Source organism: Zootoca vivipara, chromosome 5, assembly GCF_965207765.1.
Source record: "Zootoca vivipara chromosome 5, rZooViv2.hap1.1, whole genome shotgun sequence".
Lineage (NCBI taxonomy): Eukaryota > Metazoa > Chordata > Lepidosauria > Squamata > Lacertidae > Zootoca > Zootoca vivipara.
The window spans coordinates 23,877,084-23,902,099 of NC_142588.1; the positions used below are offsets into that span (position 1 = coordinate 23,877,084).

At 41.2% G+C, this 25,016-nt stretch overlaps 1 protein-coding gene across 1 annotated transcript; it reads right to left on the minus strand.

The window, feature by feature from the left end:
* Positions 1-402: 402 nt before the first annotated feature.
* Positions 403-24,945, minus strand: TMEM26 (transmembrane protein 26). The gene is made up of 6 exons (XM_035138725.3): positions 24,595-24,945; positions 19,239-19,317; positions 9,419-9,511; positions 4,998-5,218; positions 2,993-3,069; positions 403-1,966 (listed from the first exon to the last, which is right to left on the minus strand). The coding sequence occupies exons 1-6, from the start codon at positions 24,783-24,785 to the stop codon at positions 1,548-1,550; spliced, it is 1,080 nt and encodes a 359-aa protein (XP_034994616.3). The 5' UTR covers positions 24,786-24,945; the 3' UTR covers positions 403-1,547.
* Between the last annotated feature and the right edge of the window lie 71 nt (positions 24,946-25,016).

The window sequence follows — 25,016 nt, forward strand, 5'->3', positions numbered from 1 at the left end:
ATAGCTGTCAAGTTTTCCCTTTTCTCGCGAGGAAGCCTATTCAGCATAAGGGAATTTGCCTTTAAAAAAGGGAGAACTTGACAGCTATGCCACAGAGCTACCTTCCCTCTGAGGTGGCTGACTGGAAGGAAGCAATTCCAGAATCCCACTCAAATGAGCCTAACATGACTCAGCACAAAATTTCATTTTTTTTTACAACCATCCTGTATAGCAGAGATGGGGAAACCCGTGGCACCAAAACAGGAGCAAACTCAGCTGTGGAAGGGGCTTTGCAAAAAAAAACAATAACCCGGCATGGGTGAAGCGAAACACCACTCTCTTCTATCTGCCGATGGCCCTTTGCAAGCCCCCCTCCCCCACTTCACAATATCTAGACAAATGTGGATTTGGGAATACCTTGAGCAGGGTGAAATGTCTGTGTTATCTGGACATTTATTTATTTTTTCTTTGCAAACATTTGTAAAAAATAAAATAAAAAAATATGTAAGCATGCAACCTTTACAACAGGGATTACAGTACTGAATATTCCAACCCACTTCATTCATATAATCCATTTGCTAATTCAACATTTCTTTTCAAAGTCTGAGGATATGTGAAAACAACTATTCACAATTTCATTTGTTGACCAGATCCTGAGGGAAATTCACACAACGCTCACAGAGAACCAGATATGCACTAGATAACTTCAACATCTGGTGTTTCTATCATCAGTTTTCATGCAGACTGTCCATAAAAAAATAATCGACTCCTATTGATTGTCCAGCAGTTGGAGCCATATTGAGAAGGTAAAAGCTATCACAGATTGGTGGTCTCCTAAAATGACCTAATATTGTGAAAAGGACAAGTACCTTTGTATATATATATATAAAAACTGCTATAAAATCCTTCAAGAAAGTGAATTTGCTATGGGGTTAAACCAGGCATGATGTTGATGAAATACTGAGCAAGATTTTGGGGAAAATGTCTTGCTTGGCTGTATCTGAAAGAAATAACTGCATGCTCTTTTCACATTCCTACATGGGGTAAACGCCAACATTATTATCGATCAAGTCAAGAGAGGCATAATACTAAAACAGTTCTTGCATTCATTGACTGTATAATGTTTCCACATCAGATGAGCGGAAGGGATGTGTTATTTCATTCATAAGCACCTGCATGCCGTTGTCACAGTTGAAGTGATTCCCCAAAGAGGTAAGTAGGTTCTCTACCATACTATAGGCAAATATTCTGATAGATCAGTGTCTTTAAGAGTCAATAGCTAAGTACTCCAATGCATCACATTTTCTTTAAGTTCCGAAAAACTACCTCTATTTAAATCCCATTAAATAAATATACTGTGGATTTAGTGCCAGCCTACCTAAATCAGTAGGATCGCAACATTTCCATTCAAGCAAGTTTGCTACTCCAACACTTCCTCTTGCTTCCTAGAATCAAACATTCATCTTGAAGCGGACAGGAAATATATCAGACTGCTTCTGATATGCCAGATCCCTTTCTAAGTAGCCAAGGGAGGAAATGACTGAACATCATGAAGAGGAGATCTGAGCTCACAGGCCATCAATGGTGACTGATGAAGAATCCTCCAGAGCAATTGAAGGACGCTCCTTTTCATCGGTATCACAGTTGCTGGGTGGAAGGCTGATAGTGTTGGGCTCACATGGGCAACAGCCAACTCCTCCTTTCCAGCTGTTTGGCCGATTCCGAAGGGAGGCGTGGAAGTCTAATGATAACACTATTAGACGGTATAGTTGTAGCATCACAATTAAGATATTCTTAGCTGTGAAAAACACCAGCATCTGGTTAATGACTTGGAAATAGCCCATCAGTATCAAGCGCACCACGAGGAAAGGGCCATCTTGTATGAACAAGCTGATGCCAATGTTCCATAGGTCTGCACTGTGTCTGCAAAGAAGCAAACTGAAGACCCTCTTGGATGAGCCTGGGGGACCGCAGCCAACATGTTGCACTACAAACAAGGAAGACCATTGTTATTATTACAGTAACATCAAGTGAAGCATCATACGAAGTCCTCATGAATATTCACTGGCCTTTTCATGCAAATTTTCTGACTAAGCTTGTCTGCAATTTTGCTTAATATACACATTTTTGCAAAGCCAGGTTACCTAATAAAATGAATGTTTGTGTTTTGTTTTCTTTCTTCTTTTTAATAATCTTTATTAGTTTCCCACATAAACATATGTACACATAGATAACAATATTATTATAGTTACAGGTAGGTAGCCGTGTTGGTCTGAGTCGAAACAAAATATTATTATATGTACACATAGATAACAATAATATATATTTTTTTCAAAACTGGAGAACTGATTGGAAAATTCAGAGAAGTGTGTATTTTTGAGGGTGGCAGTTTCAACTAGTGTATTGTTTTGGAAGTGTGGAGGTTGGTTCACCTTGTTTTGGAAGTGTAAAGGTTGGTTCACCTTTAAATAAGAACTGAACTGAACTGAATTTCTCCTGAATCCAAAGCTTTCTTTCATAGAAGTGAGATTACATGAGCTAGCAGTTTATGAACTCAGGTGTGGCAACTTCTGTGATTTGCTATCTACAGTATAGAACTGCAGGTATGCTTTCACTCCCATGTTACATTTCACATGTGAATGCCAGTGTAGAGTCTACTTCTGGGATCTGCAGAAATCCACATTTAGTGCCACATTTTAACTTTGCCATCTCAGCTAAGTGACTGCTTCTTGTAAAGGGCTTCATGCCTAGACAAATGCCAGCAACCCAGAACTTTTCACGAGACAAGCAGGCAGTCGTTCCCATTGGCTTATGTTACTTTTAAGGAAGCCAGAGTGGCATAAGCTTCTGGTGGGGGAAGTTAGTCCTTGCCAGGAGCTTTAGTTGCTAATCAAGGTTTCAAAGGAGAGGGTTTTTTCTTTATTTGGTGGCATGTAGGGATAACCCCCTCCTTAAACTCTTGAGTTAAATCCTTGGAATTTTTTTACTGCTTAATTTTTTTACTGTCCCTCACCTGCAAGATCCAGTGGGAACTGCAGCATGCTCCAAGTCCATACGGCTAGGATTGCATAAACAACAGCACGGTTGGTCCTAAAATAAACAAAAATGAATGACATATATTTGAAAAGCAATCCCTCCAAAGCACATGGAATGCCATCATATTAAAATGCAATCAAGTCCAGCTCAAGTGACTGGGAACTTCTTAGGACCCCTCAATATTGAGAAAATTCATGGAATCCAATTTAGGTAAAGAAATAATGTTAAGGATATTTTACAAGACCAAAGACCCAATTTTCCCAGTTATTAACCAAAACATACTAGAAAACAATCCAGCCTGAAAACAAGACAGTAGTGTCTCTCAGACACTTGTGCTCAGAATCTCAAGATGAGGAATGACCAAATAATATCCCATGGGCAGCATCCAGCTTCTGGACTGTATCCTCCTGCCTAGTGCAAAGTGAAAATATAGCTCAGAAACTAATTGGATATGGGGAACTAGTGAGGTGGTGATAAGGCAGTCAGTGGTATGTGCAGGGGACAAAGCATGTTCTATATAGGTCAGGGCCTGGGATTCCTGAACAAAGGTATAAATCCCCTAATGGTCTCTTATAGCAGACTCCTATGCATGTCTGCTCAGAAGTAAGTTTCGTTGAATTAAACGGGGCTTGCTTCTGAATAGACTTGCATAGGATTGAGCTATCAGCATGCTCTTGGGAGCTGCTCTGTTTTGCATTTTCCCTTACGCTGGGGCATCTCAGTCCTAGAGGCACATCTAGTGTCTGTTGGAATTTATTAAAATATTTGCACCCCTCCCCTTTTACCAAGCAACAAAAATGCAATAAAGTGCAAAACCAAAAGGACAATACATAGAGACAACAATCAAATAACAAATGAAACATGCAACAACAATTAAATTAGTTCAGTAGCTATCTTAGATAGATACTAGCAGCAGTTTCAAATATGTAGTATCAAATACCCAACTGTGAAATAATATTTTTAACTAGTGCCCCAAACTCTCCCTGTCTCGAATGTGTCCTTGAGCCAGCCTACGCATTAGACAATGATATAGCAGCTGATTACTGCTTGGAAGTAATATTATGCATGTTACAGTGAATGTTCAAAATCAGGAGAATTACTGCATGCGAATATTGCCAAATCCAGGTATGTTTTGTGTATGCCTAAAAATTGATTCCTGCTTTGGGAAATCTGTGAGTGAGTGCTGACAGTAGGTGACTATCAACATTCACTGTCTATGATGGGTGCACCCCTGAGATTCCTTATCTTTATAACATTTCTCTGGGATTGACAGCATTCACATGCGAACATTCTCATTTGCATAATTTCAGATATTTCCTGAATCCAGAATGCTGTAAACCATTGTAATTCAGCAATTCTGGAATGAGACATTTTGCTAAGAAGCAGTACTGCTAAAAAGGGCAGAAAGAGCCTTTCATATTTAATCAACAGGAAACAAGTCTGTTCCATTACACTTTGCAGATGTCATTGCTGTGTGCTACAGTATTTCCCAATTCCCACTTCTGCTGTCTGCAGGTACTGATCAGAAGCTAATGACTGAATCTCTATGTAATGCAGATGTTGCATTAGTCTAACATAAGTAAATGGGCAGAGAGATAGAGAAATACACTATCTGTGTTATCACTCCATGCACCTGGTAATGTAAGCATTGCCTCTGAAATCTCACACCACAATAAATTAGCTACAGCTACAGCTAAATCCCATTGAAAGCAAAGGAACAAGTTAGGTGAGATTAGCTTTTGTAGCATTGCTGTTCAGTAGAACTCAGGAATGCCTAACTTTCTTTTATTGTTATTTAGCTGGATGCCTTTCATTTGCAAAGTGATACAGAATACTGCAGTTCTTAAATTCACAATCCTACCTGGACAAAAAGTGCCTCTTCCTAATTATCTGAAGAACTTCTAGAATTTTCAGGTGAAGTTCTTCAGGGACTGACATGACCAAGGCCTCCAGAATAATTGGTGTCCTGCCAAATTACCTACCTTACGTTCTCAATTTCCATAGTCTCACTAGTGAATTCAAGTATGTCTGCTGCAGTACCCACAAACATAAGAAGGAGCTGCGACAACTGGTCCCGGGTGATTTCACCCCCAATGGGAAGAAGCCATCTCCCAATGATAAGCAGCAGTAGAAAGGTCTGGTGGAGGCCTAGCATCCAAACTGACTCGCACACAGCGGAGATTGTGTTGACAAATTCTATGGCCTGTTGCAAAGAGCCATAAAAACAAGAATCAACATAGGAACTGTGGGAAACAGATACAGGAGTAGGGATGCGTGATTCAGTCAATTCCCGTCTCTCTCCATTTCTCAAAAGTCCAATCTTAATTACAATTCTCCACATTTCCACATTTTAAAGGCACCCCAAAAATATCAGTACAGTATTTTAGTGCGAATTTTTGTATGCAATTTTGCTTAAAATATACATTTTTTTTGCAAAGCATTTTCCCCAAATAATGATGCCCTTAATATGTTATTTTATTAATAGATGCATTTAGCTGCACACCTAACCCTGATATCACTGGATGGAACAAGGTTTTTAGTTGTAACTGCTTTAAGAATGTTTTTAACCGTAATTGCTTTTAGAAAGTTTTAACTCATTTAGAATATTTCTGCCTGTAAATTGTGGGTCTGTTTGCCACCCTGGGTGCCTTGGGGAGGATGGACAAATTACTTGGCTCAGGAATTACATTGCAAAATTCGATGAAGTGCAAATTTTGAAGGGCAGCTGTGTTTCAATTCCAATATTGTGCTACTAAGGTAGGTTTGCCTTTAAATGTGAACTGGATCAGATTTCGTCTTCAGCCCTATACCTGAAGCAGGACAGGTGGTTTTCAGCACTTTTTAAAAACCCAATATGTTGGACTCGTCTGAACATTTCAGCAGAAGCTACCCAAAGGAAGCTTTAGTTACAGGTAGGTAGCCGTGTTGGTCGAAGCAAAATAAAAAAATTCCTTCAGTAGCACCTTAAAGACCAACTAAGTTTATATTTTGGTATGAGCTTTCGTGTGCATGCACACTTCTTCAGATACACTAGAAACAGAAGTGTCAGACCCTATATATATATATACAGAGGGTGGTGGGGGTGGGTGGGAATGGGGTCGGTGTTCTGCCACTAGAGGCCAGTTCACACGACTGTTCAGTGCATGGTAGGTGTGGAAGATGAGGTCAGTTCATGTCGCCCTGGTCTCATGACAATCTGAATGTAAGATGGATAGGCTTTTGACAGTTGCATGAAGTCTGAGAGTGCACGAAGGTGCCTTGTACTGAGTCCATAGGCCCAGCTACCTCGGTATCATCTGCTCTGACCAAGAATGGCTGCTTAAGGTCTCAGGTTGCGGTCTTTCTCAGTGATGCTGAAATCCCAGGAATAGAACTTGACATTTGCTCCACCACTAAGAGTTGGGGTATCTATGGCCCTCCAGAAATTTTAGGACTACAGCTCCTATCTTCCCATGGACCAGTAGTATAAAGCAGCTTCCTATATTCCTAATCCTGCTTTTTCAGGGTTCCTGATCGTGTGGAGCTCTGCCATAATAATAGTAATAATAATAATAATAATAATAATAATAATAATAATAATATTTATACCCTGCCCATTTGGCTGGGTTTCCCCAGCCACTCTGGGTGGCTTCCAACAAAATATTAAAATACATTAATTTGTTAAATATTAAAAGCTTCCCTAAACAGGGCTGCCTTCAGATGTCTTCTAAAAGTCTGGTAGATGTTTTTCTCTTTGACATCTGGTGGGAGGGCGTTCCACAGGGCGGGCGCCACTACCGAGAAGGCCCTCTGCCTGGTTCCTTGTAACTTGGCTTCTCGCAGTGAGGAAACCACCAAAAGGCCCTCAGCGCTGGACCTCAGTGTCTGGGCAGAATTATGGGGGTGGAGACACTCCTTCAGGTATACTGGACCGAGGCCATTTAAGGCTTTAAAAGTCAGCACCAACAATTTGAATTGTGCTCAGAAATGTACTGGGAGCCAGTACGTTTCAAGACCGGTGTTATGTGGTCTTGACGGCCACTCCCAGTTCAGCGGCTGCTCCCAGGAGGAAGATACAAACAGGAAGGTACACATAGGAAACATGCTTTTTAGTGTGCAGGGGCAGAATCTGCTCCTAGCTACTTTTGGCTCATTCACTGCATTTGTGGACATTTGAGGGCTGTAAATGGGATATGCATCCTGGCAGCATTTCTTGACTTGGTGCCAGAGGTTTGTGTTTCACAGATCCTTGAAATGACCCAGTTTTCTGGACCAAATGCTTTCGGCGTTAGTCATTCTGTAATATGGCTTGAATGGAAAGAGAGATTTGATTGCTTTCACCTCTCCACAAAGTAAAGAATTTACTTCTTTATGCTGGGAAAAGGGGGGGGGGCAAAGAAGCCAGCAGCATTTCTAATTACAATCATCTTGACTAAAGAGGGATTTAAGGACAGATAGAAGACCTAACCTAGGCAACTTTGATACACACTTCATTCCATTTTATAATACATATTATAGATAGTGCCTTGATAATGCCAAGGAAGTAATTTGCTAAACCTAGAAATGGATTAATAATGAGTGGAAGTTGTGTTGTTATTGCCACAAATGTTGAAAGGGGGGGGGGGCCTAGACCATTTCCACCCAAGGCGCCAAATGGCATGAGCATAAAAAACTGCGCAGGCATTTGGTGTAATAATGACATAGAGGGCAAAATTCTTGTTCTGTAATTATTGCAGAAAGAACAGACCAAATCAACAAAGAGAAGATTTAGCATGCCATTCAACAATGTTTTACTCAGAGTAGACCCACTGAAATTAACAAGCAAGACAAAGTTAGGTCCATTCATTTCAATAGGTCTCCATTTGGTTGAATACCACCCTTAATCACCAGTTCCCAGACAGATTCTGGGAGAGGCTAGCAGTTGATACATGTGAATTTAGAAACAGATTTTACCAGATTGTCGTGCTTACTCTTTCCCCCGGGATATATTGGACTGGTTTTGAGCTGGGAGCTCCTGAGTGGAGCCAAAACCAGCAATGTTGCACTTGAAATTAAATCCAATGTTGAATTCAAGCTCCACTTTCAGTAGGGATCAGCTCAACTCAGGAGCTCAGATTGGAAGCACCAAAATGGAATCAGTCCCAAAGAAGCTTGCATTTGGTGCAAGATTTAAAAGGCATTGAATGCAAGCCTCACTTTCAAAGGCTAAATCAGGAGCTTTGCAGCTGTGGTTTTACAGAAAGGTGCTTGTCAGGGGGTAAGCTTAACAGGCCAATTTAGGACACTTGAGCCATTGGGTGGACATTTCCTGTGTTTGCACTAAACCATAGTTTAGTGTTACGTGAATGAGCCTGGAATCCCCGAGCTTGCTTGTTTCTCCCCTCCCCTCCTTTTCCAGTACAGTCACCAATATGAGTTTAAAGGTTTTCATCTGTTTTTGATGTGTCACAGTTTGCCATCTCATCCATACCTCGACAAACTGGAATGCTTTCCCTAGGGAGGTTCATTATAAAACTTTAGGCGCCAGGCAAAAACGTTCCTCTTTAACTAGGCCTTTGGTTGATTGACGTCCTGTGCCCGTTTAAAATGTCTTTGGGGGAGGGGTTATTGGATTGTTTTTGTTTTTATCTTGATTATGCATTTTGTGGTTTTATATTCTGATTTTATCTTGTGTACTGCCCTGAGAAATGCATATAGAGCAGTATATTATTATTATTATTATTATTATTATTATCATCATCATCATCATCATCATCAACTAGGGTTGCCAGACTCAATAGAGGACAGGACTTCTGTGCCTTTAATTGCCCTGCTCTGTTTTGAGTCTGGAAACCTTAAAGAGAAACCAGCAGACCCTTTGCTTGGAAATTAAACAAAGGGTCTGCTGATTTCTCTTTAAGCTTTCCAGACTCAAAAGAGAGCAGGGCAATTAAAGGCACAGAAGTCCTGTCCTCTATTGAGTCTGGCAACCCTATCATCATCATCATCAACAACAACAACAACAACAGTAATATAACAATAATTAGTGGAAACAAGCATACTTCAAACCATTGTTTATGAAGCTGGCTTGTTTTCACTAACCAGAGTTAAGATTAACCACAGTTGAATCACTATAAACTGTGATTAATTTAAAAAGAAGTAGAAGCATGGTCTCTTTAGAGCCATACCAGAGGATGAGCATGTGACTTCAAGGGGAGGTTTGGCTCATTCTTGTAATACTAAACCCTTGAGATACTGCATTTGTGTGACATTATCTGCCACAGCATCATTGCACAACTTAAGGACATTCTTTTAAATTTAGGCATCTTAGAAGACCTCACAACTGATAATACAACACAATTTCCAGTAGTAGAATTCAAGTTAGTTCAGACACCAATATTTCAACAATTAAGTAGATGCTGTCATTTCATGAGACCCCGCTTACCGTTCCTATTATGGGACCATCTATGGCCTTGCTTTGATAAACGGGTTCATATTTTGGAGTGAAAGGCTGCAAATCCGATTCATTATGGCAGGCCTGCAATAAAAATTCAATTCAGGGGATAAATCAGTCTCTAATTCTGTATAGACATTAATTAAAATAAGCCATATTGCTTGACACTGCACTTAACACTGCTGTAATGTGTGGACCCTCCTACACTGTTTAGGTAACACGGGAAACCCAAGAACATGTGGAAAGAGTCCAAATGCCAGCTTTGTCCCAGTTTTGAAATGATCCACACTGGGGTGGGAGGAGCCACAGCACAGGCTCCTCCTCCCTCTGGACTTTTCGGATTGCAGGAAGGAAGGAGCACATTTGGCACACACATGATGTAAGAAGGGGCCCTGTGAATATCTTCAGAACAGCAACTGGCAAACAATGTTTTTTCTTGCATAAAGATTGTGTGGGAATGCAATGGAGGTAAACAGCGAAATTCATTTGAATGTAGGGCATGTGTGTTTGAAAAGGATGTGTGGTTGAAAACTGAATTTGACTCTCATTGACTTGTTCATTACTTAACTGGAGGAGACCATTAAAAACATCTAAAGTGGAAAATTGGATGAGGTTTTTTTTAAGTATTATTATTATTACCTAACAATCTCTCATTTCAGGCCAATAAGAAGCTCATTCTGGAATTTTTGACTGAGCTGCAAGCAACAGAATATTTTGTTCCTCTCACATTTCTTCCAAGGAAGAGCAGATGTATGTCTCATATCTCTCTCACCCTTTCACATTTGCATGCAGTATGGTTAGGACAGGCATCCTCAAACTTCGGCCCTCCAGATGTTTTGGACTACAATTCCCATCATCCCTGACCACTGGTCCTCTTAGCTAGGGATCATGGGAGTTGTAGGCCAAAACATCTGGAGGGTCGTAGTTTGGGGATGCCTGGGTTAGGAAGAAAGGCAGATGTCAAAAGCTGAGAGACTTAGGCTGCAATCCTATGCACACTTTTCTAGAAGTAAGACCCATGGAGTATTGGAGGCCTTTGCTTCTGATTAAACATGCAGAACTTTGGGCTGTTAAGTTGTGACCAAGAAGTTTCCGGTTCAGATCTCCCTTCTGCCATAGATTCATTAGGATAACCTGAAGCAAGCCTCAGTCTCTACTCCTCATCTGCAATAACGGGATAATACTGATCTAATTTACAAGGTGGTTGTAAAGATTAACGATGTAATATATGCACAGCATTATGAACCCTCTTAATGCTGCATACTGAGTTGTTTTATTTCACCACAGTATCCATTGGCTTTCAGCTGGAAACCTGAAATTTCATTTAGCTACTCACAGGCGTACCTCACACCACTTTACTAAACACAGATTAGATTGTAAACTGAACGCAACAGATGAGTGAAGTTTAGGGCACTGGAGGCCCCATATTTTGTATATTAAAAGACTGTGAATCCTCTCAGACATGGGAGCCAACTCCTAGGGGCTGAGGTCCCTTCAGCCCCATCCCCATAAAATATTTGAGGGGTCCCTCCCCCAAAGTTGATGGGCATTGCCATTCAAATGGTGTGCATGTGTCATGTCTTGTGATTGATTATGCGGGGCAGGGCTTACCTCACCTCCCACAATATTTTATTCAGATTGCCACCCCTGATAACAGCCAATGCTTTAAGGGGAGCCAGGGACTAGGATTAACACCTGCTATACCACCTTGGGTTGAGCAAAGGTACTCTCCTATCTGCCTTCCTGCCTGCGTCTCTCTCTCTCTCTCTCTCTCTCTCTCTCTCTCTCTCTCTCTCTCTCTCTCTCTCTCTCTCTCTCTGAATGTAATTCTGTGATTCTCAAATACTTTGAGACCTGCATCTGCTGATCAGCTTCAAACAGGTTTGTGAAAGTACACCTGACCATGTAGACATTTTGATCTTGCTCCAGGAAGAAGATTATTTGATTTTTCTCTCGCTCTCTGCGCTCAGACTTCGTTTTCAAGTCAAAACAGGCATTTTGAGGCATGAAGGTCTGTCTCTCCTTGTATCCTCAAAAATGTGCCATGGTTAGGTTTTTAAGAAAGCAACACTTAATTTCACCTCCCCTTTATTTCCTTATATATTGAGAACTGCTGCCAGCAGACTGAGATTTTCTGCTACGACAGGGTCAAAGGTAAGCTGCCATTTCAGTGCACATTCTCATGTCAAGAGGAAATTGCAATACAGTGCATGTTTTATATTTGCTTTGCTTGTAAACTCCAGAGATAACGAGTGTCAATTGTGTCATTGGAAAGAGTCTCCGGTTCTCTTGGAACTGTCTTTTGTTTTAACCACACATAAGAAAAGTTGTAGTCATTGTGGACCTCAAACTAGTTATGGCATTAAATGTGTCTTTGCATTTAAAGTACATTTTTAAAAAGGAAAAAAACCTGACAATTAACAGTACCAGAACCAAACATGAAGAAAAAAATTAACCAATTCATCTCCTGTTGTGAGGAAAATTCCTCCTCTGAGGCTAGTGTTCGCCTTGGAAGAAAATTCCCCACTGGTGCGGATTTGCATTCCTAAAAACCTCTTGATGCAATCTGCCTGTTTAAAAACCTGCATCTTACTTGCACGCGCACACACACATTTTATGCCCATAACTATGCGATGAGACGCTTGGAATGAAGTCAAGACTGCAATTGCTTTACCAGAAACAAAGCAGTCCTATAATTGCTAGTTACCTCTTGGAACATGTTTTACAATGTGATGTGATATATATATATATATATATATATATATATATATATATATATATATATCGCAGCTGTGTACATAATGGCCTGGTTTGCACATCACCCTAAGTGAATCTCAGCTTATAGAGAATGTGTAAGCATGTGGGCTCTGGGAGAGGTTTGCAACTGCTTTGCTCCTCTCTGGTCTATTGACTGCTGTGCCACGCTGAGCTAAGCCAATGTTTGCCTTACTGTGTCATCTGAAGTTATGGTTAAGCTCTTGCCTTACTGACCATCCTGCTGAGCCCTGCCAACTGCTGCTGAGGAGAGAGCTTAACCACAAGTCCCATTTGGATAGCCCGCAAAGCCTGCAAAGCCATGGCTTTGCTCAGCGCAACATGGCAGCAAAAAAGGGACGAGGGAGGAGCAAAGAGGTTGCAGATTCATCTCTGGAAGTCCGCACACTCGCATGTTCGTGTTAAAGCATGGTTTGGGTTAGTGTGGTGTGCAAACCTGGCTACTGTTAACAAAGTGCACTGCAAAGGCATGCCTACCTATGGCATGAAAAAGCTAGAATACAGTACATCAAGGTTTCCGAAATCATATATTAGGAAAGCGATATTTAAAGTTTGGGGAAAGTATAAAGATTTATTGGAGAGAGAAAAACCATGATGGCTGTCTCTCCTTAGAGGCAATATCAAGGAAAACATTAAATATGGGCACTGAATTGGCTACATGTAGAGAGTTGTTAATTGAATTAGAAAACCAATTAAAATTGTAAGAATTTAATGAAATTAGAGATAAAGTAACAGATTGGCTGCAATATTTTCAGTTAAATGAAATATTTAAGATTGATAAGAGGAAAGGTTTTCAGTATGAAATCTCAAATTTTCAGAGAGAAATAATAGAAAATGATAGGAAATTAATGTAAAAAATGTATAATCTGTTGCTAGAATGAGAAACGAAAGAGGAAGAGGTTAAATCAGTTATGATCAAATGGGCACAAGATGTGGGACACAATATACAGATGGAAGATTGAGGAAAATTGTGGAAGACTGAAATAAAATTTACTGCAAGTGTGGTGATTAAAGAAAATTATATGAAAATGATGTACAGATGGTACCTAATGCCAGTAAAATTAGCAAAAATGTATAAAAATAAAGAAATGTTGGAAATGTAACTCAGCAGAAGGGACATTTTTTCATATGTGGTGGGATTGCAAAATTGTAAGAAGTACTGGGAAATGATTTATAATGAATTGAAGAAGATGTTTTAAATAATGTTTGTTAAAAAACCAGAAGCTTTCCTACTAGGTATTACAGGAGTTGATATACCAAGACTGCAAAAAGAATTATTTAAGTATGCAATGACAGCCGCACGAATACTATTAGCACAACACTGGAAAGAAGAAGGTGTCCCAACTAAAGAAGATTGGCAAGTGAAATTAATGGAATATCCTGAAATGGCAAAATTGACTTTGAAATTAAGAGGAAGAGATGGTAACGAATTTAAAGAAGATTGATAGGACTTCGTTGCATATATACAGAAGCAATGTACACAGGATTTAAAATAAGTAATTTTAATGATTTTATCATTTAAAATGGACATGCGGTATGATGATAAACAATGGAACCAGGGAAGGGAATAGGGGGAAGTGAACTCTATTCCCCCCCCCATGTTTGAATATGTATTGTTTGTTTGTTTGTTTGTTTCGTCGTTTTTGGAAAATTAATAAAATAATATTTAAAGCAAACAAAGTGCACTGCAAGATAAAACTGAACTTCAGATGTTACCCGGGGGGGGGGGGGGGGAGAGAATTCTTGTAGATAGAAGGAGTGAGGTTGTGCTGCCGAGTTAGCCTGCCCCAGGAAGTTCTTATGCTAAGTGGGAATATCTGAAGAGAAACCTCCATGTACAAGAATAGTTGTGTGTGGAATGGGCTAGCCCAAACCTGCAGCCTCACCAGCACAGACCCACTACAACTTCAACATGGGAGAGCCTTGAAGAGAGCTTAAAGTAGCTGCTTTATTTTATTTTATTGAAATGAGATGCTTATTATTCATCTCTCTTGCTCTCTCCCAGTTATTCAGCAGACTTGATTCATTCATGAGGTTATCAAAATGTGGCCTTTTCTTTTTTTATTAATAATATGACAGATGAATTTTTAAACGTACAATAAATGAACTTGGCATGCGCAATGGAAATATCCAAAACTACAATTTTTAGAATAAACCAAACTCCCCCCTCATCTGCAGTAATGCATGAAAAACCAAACCCTTATCAAAATCAAATTAATACCATTTTACCTGGGAAAGATTCAGTAATTCTTCTGGCTTTTCTGAATTCAATAAACTGTGAATTTTTCTATAACTGCCATACCCAACACTCTGTTTAGCCTATTTCTAACATCTGGCATCACTGGAGACTTTCAGAATCTGGATATATATATATATAAGCTTCCACTAATATGTGTTGTGCAGAATTCTGTTTTTCCTTTCCAACTGGTGTAGCATTTTCTGGCCAATTTTGGCTCCTTTACTGTGTACATTTCCAGAAGGCTTTGTAGGGGGAAATAGCATGAAAAGTGTCCAAGAATAACAACCATTCAATATTGCATGCTGTTACAAGACTGTATTTTTGCCTTGATTTGCAAAGATGGTTACTCAATAGATTCTGATGTCTTAGAAGATGTTCTATTGACTTTGATGACTGGTGACCCATATGTAAAAAGCAGCCCAGCTGCATATCCCTCAGCTGTCCTAACCATGCATCTAAAGAGTAGATTGCTGGACCTTGGTGCTCCCCACTGAACAGCTGATCAATGGAGGTCACCCAAAGGGCTGGATGAAATCTAGCTGCAGGCACATCTGGCCTGTCCCCACCCTTGGACCACAAGATGCTTGCTCAGATGCCTTTGATAGCTGACTGTTTTCTTCTGCTCAACCTATAGGCAGCTATTAATTACATCACATATTCGTATAAGTCAGCTGATGCATGCACTTCAGGTTTGCTGAATTAACATTTCTTAATTCCTCAAGTTTCTTAATCATGTTAGGTTCCTGAACAATTTACAAAAGAGAAGACCAGCTGAACTTGAAAACATTCCATAAGGAAATGTATTATATAGCTTGGTCTGCAGTTCTAAGCACACTTAAAGGTAAAGGGACCCCTGACCATTAGGTCCAGTCGCGGACAACTCTGGGGTTGCGGCACTCATCTCGTTTTACTGGCCAAGGGAGCTGGCGTACAGCTTCTGGGTCATGTGGCCAGCATGACTAAGCCGCTTCTGGTGAAACCAGAGCAGTGCACGGAAACGCCTTTTACCTTCCTGCCGGAGCGGTACCTATTTAACTACTTGCACTTTGACGTGCTTTCGAACTGCTAGGTTGGCAGGAGCTGGGACCGAGCAACAGGAGCTCACCCCGTCATGGGGATTCGAACTGCTGACCTTCTGATCGGCAAGCCCAAGGCTGTGTGGTTTAACCCACAGTGCCACCTGCATCCCTCTAAGCACACCTATTTGGAACTAAATGCCGCTGAATGCATTGGGACAGGTTTCAAAGGAACCATGCCTGTGGTCTGACTGTAGACAGGGGCGGACTTTGGTATTTCAAATTTCAGCATCTCCCTGTGCAAGGCCCAAAGTCGGTGGCTCCCTCTCCCACCTCTTGCCTTCCTTTCTGCTCAATTTATTGCATCATAGTTGCAATGCCCTGCAGCACCTCCTAGGCCGCACTTCCCTAAATCTGCCTCTGCTATAGATCTCCTGTGGACAGAGTTGAACAACTCTCTACATGTGTTCTTCGGGTCTCTGGACAAACTGTAATATATAATATATGCTAAAATAGTGATATATAAGATATCATTCAGTCATGCATGACTTACAGCATAACACAAGGGATATTTATACAGAAGTACGGCTGTGCACACACCATACATTTAAAGCATGTGACTTCCTCCAAAGAATACTGGAATCTGCAGTTTGTTTAGACTGCTGGGAATTACAGCTTTGCAAAGAGTAAACTACTGTTGTAAGGATTCTTTGCAAGAAGCCATGGGCTTGAAATGTGTTTTAAAGGAATTGTGTGCCCAACCTGGCATAGCTGCCAAGTCTCCCGCTGAAAAATGTGGGATCAGCAGCAGCGCGGTGCCGGAAGTCACTTCCACACATGTCTGGACATGCGTAGAAGCAACTTCCGGTGCTGGCGGCACCCGACATCCGGTGCCCATACATGGGTAGCGCGGCACCGGAAGCCGCTTCTACGCATGTCCGGACATGCGTAGAAACGACTTCCAGTGCCGCGCTACCCCTGTCTGGGCACCGGAAATCGGGCGGTGCCAGGACCCAAAATGGAGCCTCCCTGGCAGGTAGGAAATCCGGGGAATTTACGGGATTTTTTCCAATCCGGGCTGCCAGCAGGAAACGGTTTAAAATATGGGGGTTTCCCACGGAAAACGGGAGACTTGGCAGCTATGCAACCTGGACACAAGTCCCACTGAGTTCTGTAGAGCTTACTCCCCAGTAAGTGTACATAGGTTTGTTCCGTTGGACTGCAATTCTGTGCACACTTGCCTAGGAATAAGCCTCATTCAACACGGTGGAGCTTATTTCTGAATCAACAGTCGTTGGGTTGTGCTTGAATTTTCTTGTTTGTGTGACCTTGGTGTACTGGTCCGATCATTGATATAATGCCACGCAACTGTGTGTCCTGCGATTTACTGAAGTACTGAATGTCAAGTGTAAATGAGCCGTGGCAATGAGCAAGGAAAATGACATTAATATAATCATAGTCGGTCATGTGTAATAAAGCAAGAAAAGGAAAGATGTAAATGGAGCGCAAATTGCAATGTTTAATGGGATTCTAAGTAGTGATAGTGCATGAAAATCTCTCAGCGATGTCTAACATACTACCAAGAGACGGCCTGTGATTTCAGTGACGTCATAACACTTATGCACAGATGTCTTTCTGGGTTGGTAACCCTCTTAATTAATTCCACATGCAGCAGGAGGTTAACTCCTGCAACCAGGGACTGAAGTTGTTGCTTCTCATGCACTGCCTATAACACTAGCAAGCTATTAGAAATATTTCCAATTTCCCCTTTGCTACACATATAGCTCCATCTTATAACTAAGATTGTGTATAATAGATGAAAAATGAAAAATTATGTAATCCAGATTCTGTAATAAAACTAATAAAAGCTGGCTTTTGCTACCTGTGTAAGAAATGCAACATGAGCCAGTTTGCACAATTTCTCTTACTTTGCATCACTTACAGTGCAATCCTGTGGATGTCTGCTCAGTCAAAGTAATCCCTATGCAGATCAAGGGGACTTACTTCCAGGTAAGTGGGGAACCTGTTGCCCTGCAGATGCAGACTCTGACTTCTGGATTATGGGATCCCCCTCACTGGCATATAGGATTGTTGAGTCTCTCTCTCTCTCCATCTCTCTCTCTCTCTCTCTCTCTCTCTCTCTCTCTCTCTCTCTCTCTCTCTCTCTCTCTCTCTCTATATATATATATATATATATATATATATATATAATTTAAATTACAATCTTTTTTGATATTTCAAATTAAAACTTACAAATCAAACAAACGGATCAAACAAATACCAAAACAGACAGACAAATCAAAACCATACATATATACACCCCCTCCCCAAACCCCATATCCCCTCCCTGCTCCGACTTCCCTCCGTTCCATTTTCGACTTCTGTCATAAAAAACCTTATCTCGATATGCATTCTGTATTTCCGTTCTCTTCCTTACCATATATCATCTTATCTTTCTAATTTCCCTCCGTTTCATCTCCATCTCTCTTAATCCAGGCATGTCAGCATATCCGCCTCTGAGCAATGTTTTGCCATGTAATCTTCATAACACTTCCATTCAATTTTTAAATTTTGCTTCGATTGATTCCTTATTGCTGCCATTAATTTTGCCATTAACAAATACTCATTTAATTTATAAATCCATTCCTCCTTCAATGGGACCTTTTGTTCTTTCCACCTAGATGCTAGGACTACCCTCGCTGCTGTGCTGGCATTTGAAAACACTTTTTCCTTTCCTTTGGGTATTTCATCATCTATTAACCCTAACAAATATGCCTCCAGCTTTTTGGTTATTGATTTTCTCAACATTTTCTTCATTTCTTCATGCACCATTAGCCAGAAGGTCCTAACCTTCTCGCACCCCCTCCACATATGCATCATCGTTCCTACCTCTTTATTACACTTCCAGCACAAATTGGTCTTTAATTTATATATTCTAGCTAATTTTACTGGCGTTAAGTACCATCTGTAGTACATTTTAATAAAAATTTCCTTAATACTAAATGAGGCCGTAAATTTGATATTTTCTTTCCATAATTTATCCCATTGCTCCAGATCAGGCATCTCCAAACTTTGGCCCTCCAGATGTTTTGGACTACAATTCCCATCTTCCACGACCACTGGTCCTGTTAGCTATGGATCATGGGAGTTGTAGGCCAAAACATCTGGAGGGCCACAGTTTGGGGATGCCTGCTCCAGATGTATTGCCAAGCCGATTATCTTTAGACCATTTTATCATTGTTTCTTTCACCTCCTCGTCCATTAGATCCCACTCTAAAAGCAAATTATATGTTTTTGACAATAATTTCTTTTTGTTTTGAATTACTTTTTTCAAATTTAGAATTTTCTTTCGAGAAACCTTTTTTCAAAATCAGTATTGAACATCAAACCCTCTTATTTCCTCAAATGTCTTCAAGAGTCTTCAAGAGATGCCAAAAAGGACAACAGAGATGGCCTGTGTCTGATATGTGATGGGAGGCAATTCGAGACAACAGGGGCCACCACAGTAAAGGCCTGATCCCAAAATCATACAGAATGGACTTCCTGGTAAGATGGTATCTGCATGACGCCCTCTCTTGCCGAGCGCAGCTATTTGTTGGGTATAATAAATATATAAATACAAGTGTTTTGTGTTGAGGGCTGACCTTTCAGTACCTCAGGTAGAAAATCCAAAGGACACCCTTTAATGGTTCCCAAAAATAGCTGCCTGAAGCAGCTTGGCTCACCACCCCAGCCTGTACACCCACCTATCGCCATCATATGCTGTAAGAAAGAACAATACCTGACTCCCAAAATGAAGCTCCAGAAGCCACAGTGAAGGCACTATGCTAATCAGGTAGATGAATATGGCTGGGGAAAACCTGGGAAGGAATAAAAAGAAACTGGATTTACCAAGCTTAGCCAGAATTGCACAGTCAATCATTTTCTTCTGTCAAAACAATGAAGAGATGGGTTGGATAAATATTATGTGACACCATATGGAAGAAAAAGAAACGGGGATTCCATTCTGTTTTGAACAATACTCAATGATATTTTTTTAAAAAAAAAAACACACAACCCATAAATATTTGTTGAAACTCTGATTTTCAGGAGGGTTTTGTATGCCGAATACTCCCCTACTTTTTGAAGTGGTGGCTGGGGCTGCATCTTCAGACAACAACAGCAACAACAACACGTTATTGCTCTGCTTACCCCCACTTTTCTGAGCAGTGTGGAGTTCCAGGAATTCAGAACCTACTTGAGTTTCTTTTTCATTGGAAAGAGATCACTGGTATTGCCACAGAACCCACACTGATCAGCTGACACACAGATATATGACAGGAAACCTGTGACAATAATTCTGGTATGCATTTCTGGTTCAATCTTTTCTTGGGATGTGGTTTTATTTTGGGTTTAACTGCTTTGATGTAATCTTTAGCACTGGTGGTGGTTTACCCAATGCTTTTCCAAGTTCGATTTACATTTACTGTATGAGCTGCCCTGGCCTTAGGCTATGTACTGACTGTACATTTAAAGCACATGACTCTTTCCCCCCCCCCCCCGGACACATGGGAACTGTAGTTTGTTAAGGGTGCTGGAAATTGTGATAGGTAAACTACGGTTCCCAAGATTCTCTGGGGAAGCCATGCAATTTGAATGTTTGGATGTACGCAGTCTTTTAGAAAACAGTTTATGAATGAATGAACTAGTTGTCACCACCCCATCCCTTGCTAAACCTTTTCAGCCAAATTTTGGAAGCATAAAAAAATAGTCTTGAATCAGCATGTGCAAAATATCTTCAATTTAGCATACACAAAGGAAAAGTCCCAGTCAAACCGAACTGCCAACACTGTAAGTTCTTTATGCTACTTCTCTACCACTGCTTAGAAACTACAGTAATTCAGCAGTAGCTTAAATAATAAAATACAGTGGTACCTTGGTTTGCATACGTTTTGGATTACAAACACGTCAAACCTGGAAGTGCGTGTCCCAGTTTGCAACTTTTTGGGGGGATTACAACCATTTTCTAATGTTTATTTTTGGATTACAAACAAAAATAAATTTGGAGGCCCCATTGCTGAAAGCGCGCCTTGGGTTACAACCTGTTTTGGTTTACAAATGGACCTCCGGAACGGATGATGGTTGTAAACCAAGGTACCACTGTATTATGTTTGCTATCATGATCAAGGCTGCTGCTCTTTTTTTAAACTTCCAAATTGCTGTAACATTCCTGTTCTTTCTTTCTTTTTGATCACTTATTATATCATTGTTCCTATGAATGGATTTTCTCTCCACCCTTTCAATATGGAAGCCATGCAACTTGTTTCCATCTGATTGCGGCAATATAAAGCAGGTGTCCAAGCTGAGAAGCAATTGTGGCGGGGAACTCACTCTGCACTGCATGACGGCTTCCCCACTAGGATTTCAGTGTATGAAAAATTCTTCCAGCTGGCCAGGGACTGATGCTGATCTAATGAAGTTGTCTTCAGCCAACTGACTTTGGCTCAAGCTATCTCTTCAAAAGAAGACATCTTGAGAAAACATTCTTGGCCAGCCGCACTATATTCTTTCCTCCCAGTGTCTGTCATTAAGAACTAATTCATCACAATCTCCCCAGCCTTTTCATTAAGTAATAAGAAAGGCATATATCTTTATTTGCAATTAGCGAAAGGCCAGCCACGAAGGTACATGCGGAGGTGAAGAGGGGGCCCATATGTCAGAGGGAAGACCCAGAGTAAAGAGGGATACTGCATCCTTTTCCATTGTAACAGGCTGGTTTTGTTGCTAGCAAAATAGTACCTGAAGTGCAGCATGTTCTTTTTTCCCCATATGAGTGAATGGTACCCATTCATTTATATGGGAGATTCTTTAAAAGGCACTCTCGGAAAGACTGTTGGAGTGGGGCTTACCCCCATCTGTTGTCTCTGGTTCTACAGTTTCTTAGACACAGCAGGTTGTTCCTCAAGCCTTTCCTTTTCAGGACATTGGAGCTGTGGTCTGCCAGGACTGACAGCCACTGGTTTCAGGCCAAAACAAGGTGGGCTCTGGGGCATAGGGAGCAGAGGGAGGTACGCTCTAGGAAGCTAAGACAGGCAAGAACCCACATCTCAGGTGGGGCTCGCTGGCTTGGGGAAGAGGTGAGGGTCACAAGCCTCTTGTTGGCCGAGGCCAGTTGGCTTTACCTTTACCTTTACCTTTACCTTTACCTTTACCTTTACCTTTATCTTTACCATACCATAGACATGCAGGCCAACTGGCTTGAAGGACAGTTTCATGGGCTCCAGTTGGCCCAGGTATGGTATGGTAAGGTAAAACGCATATAGGGACGCTACAAATAGCGGGGTTTTCGCTACAAAGCAATTACAAAAATTTGGCACCCGTTTCAAGGGGATCCCAGATTTTGGGGTTTGTAAGTAATGAATCTCACATACCCTTCTTCCCAAGATTGACTCTGCTCTCTTTCTCTGTTTGGGAGTCATGTTCTCTTGCCAAATCCTGCCTACCTTAGCCAGGAGTTCAGGCATCTGCTTCAAATCGTCCTGCAGTGCCATTCCAGATTTTTCTGAGTTGGGTGGTAGGCTGAGATTCTCAAGGCCACCCTTCAATATATTCAAGATTAAACTGCGGAAAATCTGTACACTAATGAACAGCTCCTCACCTATGCTTAAATTCATCACAGGACCATATTGCGGGTGCACAGAAGTGGACAGAGAGATCTGCATGTTCTATCAGACAAACAATTGTCTGTCACGTGGATTTGATAAACCAACGCAGGGCTAGTTTCAAAAGACACACCCAAGTAATAGGACACTCTTTTCATTTTTGGGGAGTGAAGTCAGAGAGCCAAAGCATCAGCTGATGACATGACATATTCATGTCTGGCAAGTACTTCTGTACACATTTCACTGTGGCTTGAAGAAGGTCAGTTTAATGGGCTCACAAGCCCTAGGTTTTCTCCTTTGGAGAAAACAAAAAAACTTTGCTTAGTAAAAATGCAAACTAGGAAACACATAGTCAAAAAAGAAAACCTCCAAGTAGGGATGGAAGAATCTGTCAATTTTAGTTCTATACATTTCTCATTTTTCCCCAATCTGAAATTCAGTTCTCCATATTTGTGCATGAAATCCTTACGAAAGTTCTTCAGTACTATATTGCAAATTTCTCCTAATAAAAACACTTGGCGGGCTGTTTTAACTAACATGCACATTTTTACAAGTGAATTCTCCTAATAATAATGCATTTTTGTATATTGTGTTCATTAATATGTTCATTTTAATGCACATTTCCCACGAATAGGCACATTTTGTGAAACATTGTAGAACTGCATCACAAAATACAGATAACTGTGAATTTTTAAGGATGGCTATGTTTCAGTTCTCATCTTCTTTCAGAAAGTACAAATTTGATAGATTTGGCTCTAAATGTGAACCAGATTTCTCTTGCAACCCTACCCAAAGGCAGTATTCTCATATTGGCTTGCCTCAATAAATAAATCATGGAGATGTTTAACTGAGCCAGTTCACATAGTTAGCACAGTGTTTCTCAACCAGTGTGCCTCCAGATGTTTTGGGACTACAACTCCCATCATCCCTAGCTAGCAAGACCAGTGGTCAGGAATGATGGGAGTTGTAGTCCCAAAACATCTGGAGGCACACTGGTTGAGAAACACTGAGTTAGCGTACTTGTTGAGAAATCAAGAGATGGGGAAGCTTGTGTGAAATGGGCCCCTCTCTGTCTTTTGCTTATTTGTATATTTCCTTACACAAAGCAACTGGTGATTGTGTGGTTCTCCCTTAGGTCAGAGTTGGAGCTTGTTGTGGCTTATGACCTGCTAGATGAAATCCAGTGAAGTCAGAGGAAGGCAAAGATGCCATACCTTTCACCATGGTGAGAAAGAAGAACCAGCCGTCACAAAGCTACAGTAGGCTGCTACACTGTTAGCAGTTTGGCACAAGCTAGCTTGAGGTATGTGGTTTGGCTGAGCCAAGATTTGTTAACAAATCTTACTGCCATCTTTTAACCATGCCATTGTTTGTTAAACTTTCTGAAAGAATCTGCTACTGGAAGTTGCATTCCATACATGTCGTAATGCATGCAACCATTCCTCTAGACTACGCAGCATTGCCAAATAATTGCTTCTCTGGAAAGATCGCCCTCCTTGCATTTTCTGAGTTGTGAAATGAACAAAGGATGCTCGGTGCAATTGCACTGGATCCTCCACAGTGCTCCAAGCAAAAGTGTACACTAAGGTGACTCTTCAATTAATCACTTCATGATTTCCAAAGCAAGGGAAGTGTCTTGGTTGAAAAAGTCTAGAGATGCACAGAACGCTGGGGAAACAATCCACACGTTTCTTTATTTTGCTGACTCTACATTTCCCCGTTGGCTCTCACTTGCCTTTGTGGCAACAGGGCATAGTGCCTTATAATACATGAGAAATCAACTCCTGTGGGAACTGTGGATCAATACCAGTCATATGTCATAGCAGGAGGAGAGGATCATTTTAGCCACAGTCTGATTTATACCAAATTCTACCAATCCACTGTACCAATCCAAAACTTTGGCCCCCATATAAACTTGCCACCTGATACGCTATTGCTCAAACGAACTCAAGCCTTCTGTCTGCACACACTTTTTTGTGTGTGCTGGACTTGTTGCTTCTTTTGCAAGCCCCCCTGCAGCACAGGCATTTGTGTAGTTCTGATCTGCCACCCTTCTTGCGCTCTGTGGCGAAATGCAAAGAGCTGCAGTGTCCCCTTAGTTGCTTAGTCTTCCCAACCAGCAATAAAGACAACACCAAGTCCTTCTGAACCGGAGTCAGAAAGGGCTGCAACATTTCCGTTGCATTTCCAGGAGAAAGTTTGATTCCGGAAAAACCTTGTTCAAAAGAAAAGAGAGAGAGAGAAAGGAAGGAAAGAAAGAAAGAAAGAAAGAAAGAAAGAAAGAAAGAAAGAAAGAAAGAAAGAAAGAAAGAAAGAAACTCTGTTGATCTGGAATGGGACAAACTGGAGGACTGGGGATGGAGTTTGGGGGAGGGGACGACAAACCGTTGCAAAAGACAAAGGCCATAAGCTCTAAGAGCCCGGTTCAAAGATGCTGATAGGAAGCAGATGTAAAGCGGCAGGCAGGCAGAGAAAGACCAGGAGAGAATTGCTTACCATTTGTAGCCTCTGCCTTGCTTAAACTTGAGTGTGAGCACTGTTTCTAAGCAGAGCGGGAGATTGAGCAATGCCAGCAGCCAGAATTTGGGCTCCTCTGTAACTTTGGTCACTCTCCAGACTCCAAGCAGGGAGTGCAAGGCAAAAAGCAGCCGAGTCGCCAGGGCATTGAGCAGCACCAGCAGTTCCATCCTGAGCTGAGCTTCCCTCTCTTTCCCCGCCTCCTCCTCCTCTCCTCCAGCCCCAAAAGGGACCTTGGTGCCTGTGAGTAGCAAAAGGGGGAGAGTCACACTGGATGCTCTGTGTGACGGGCAGAACTTTCCTCTTGTTCCATCTCCACAAAGGGGCCCATTATAACAAAAAGAAACAGCCTTGTCCCTCCCCCAGACTTCCTGAAAACTCTCTGAGAGAAGGGGGGTGGA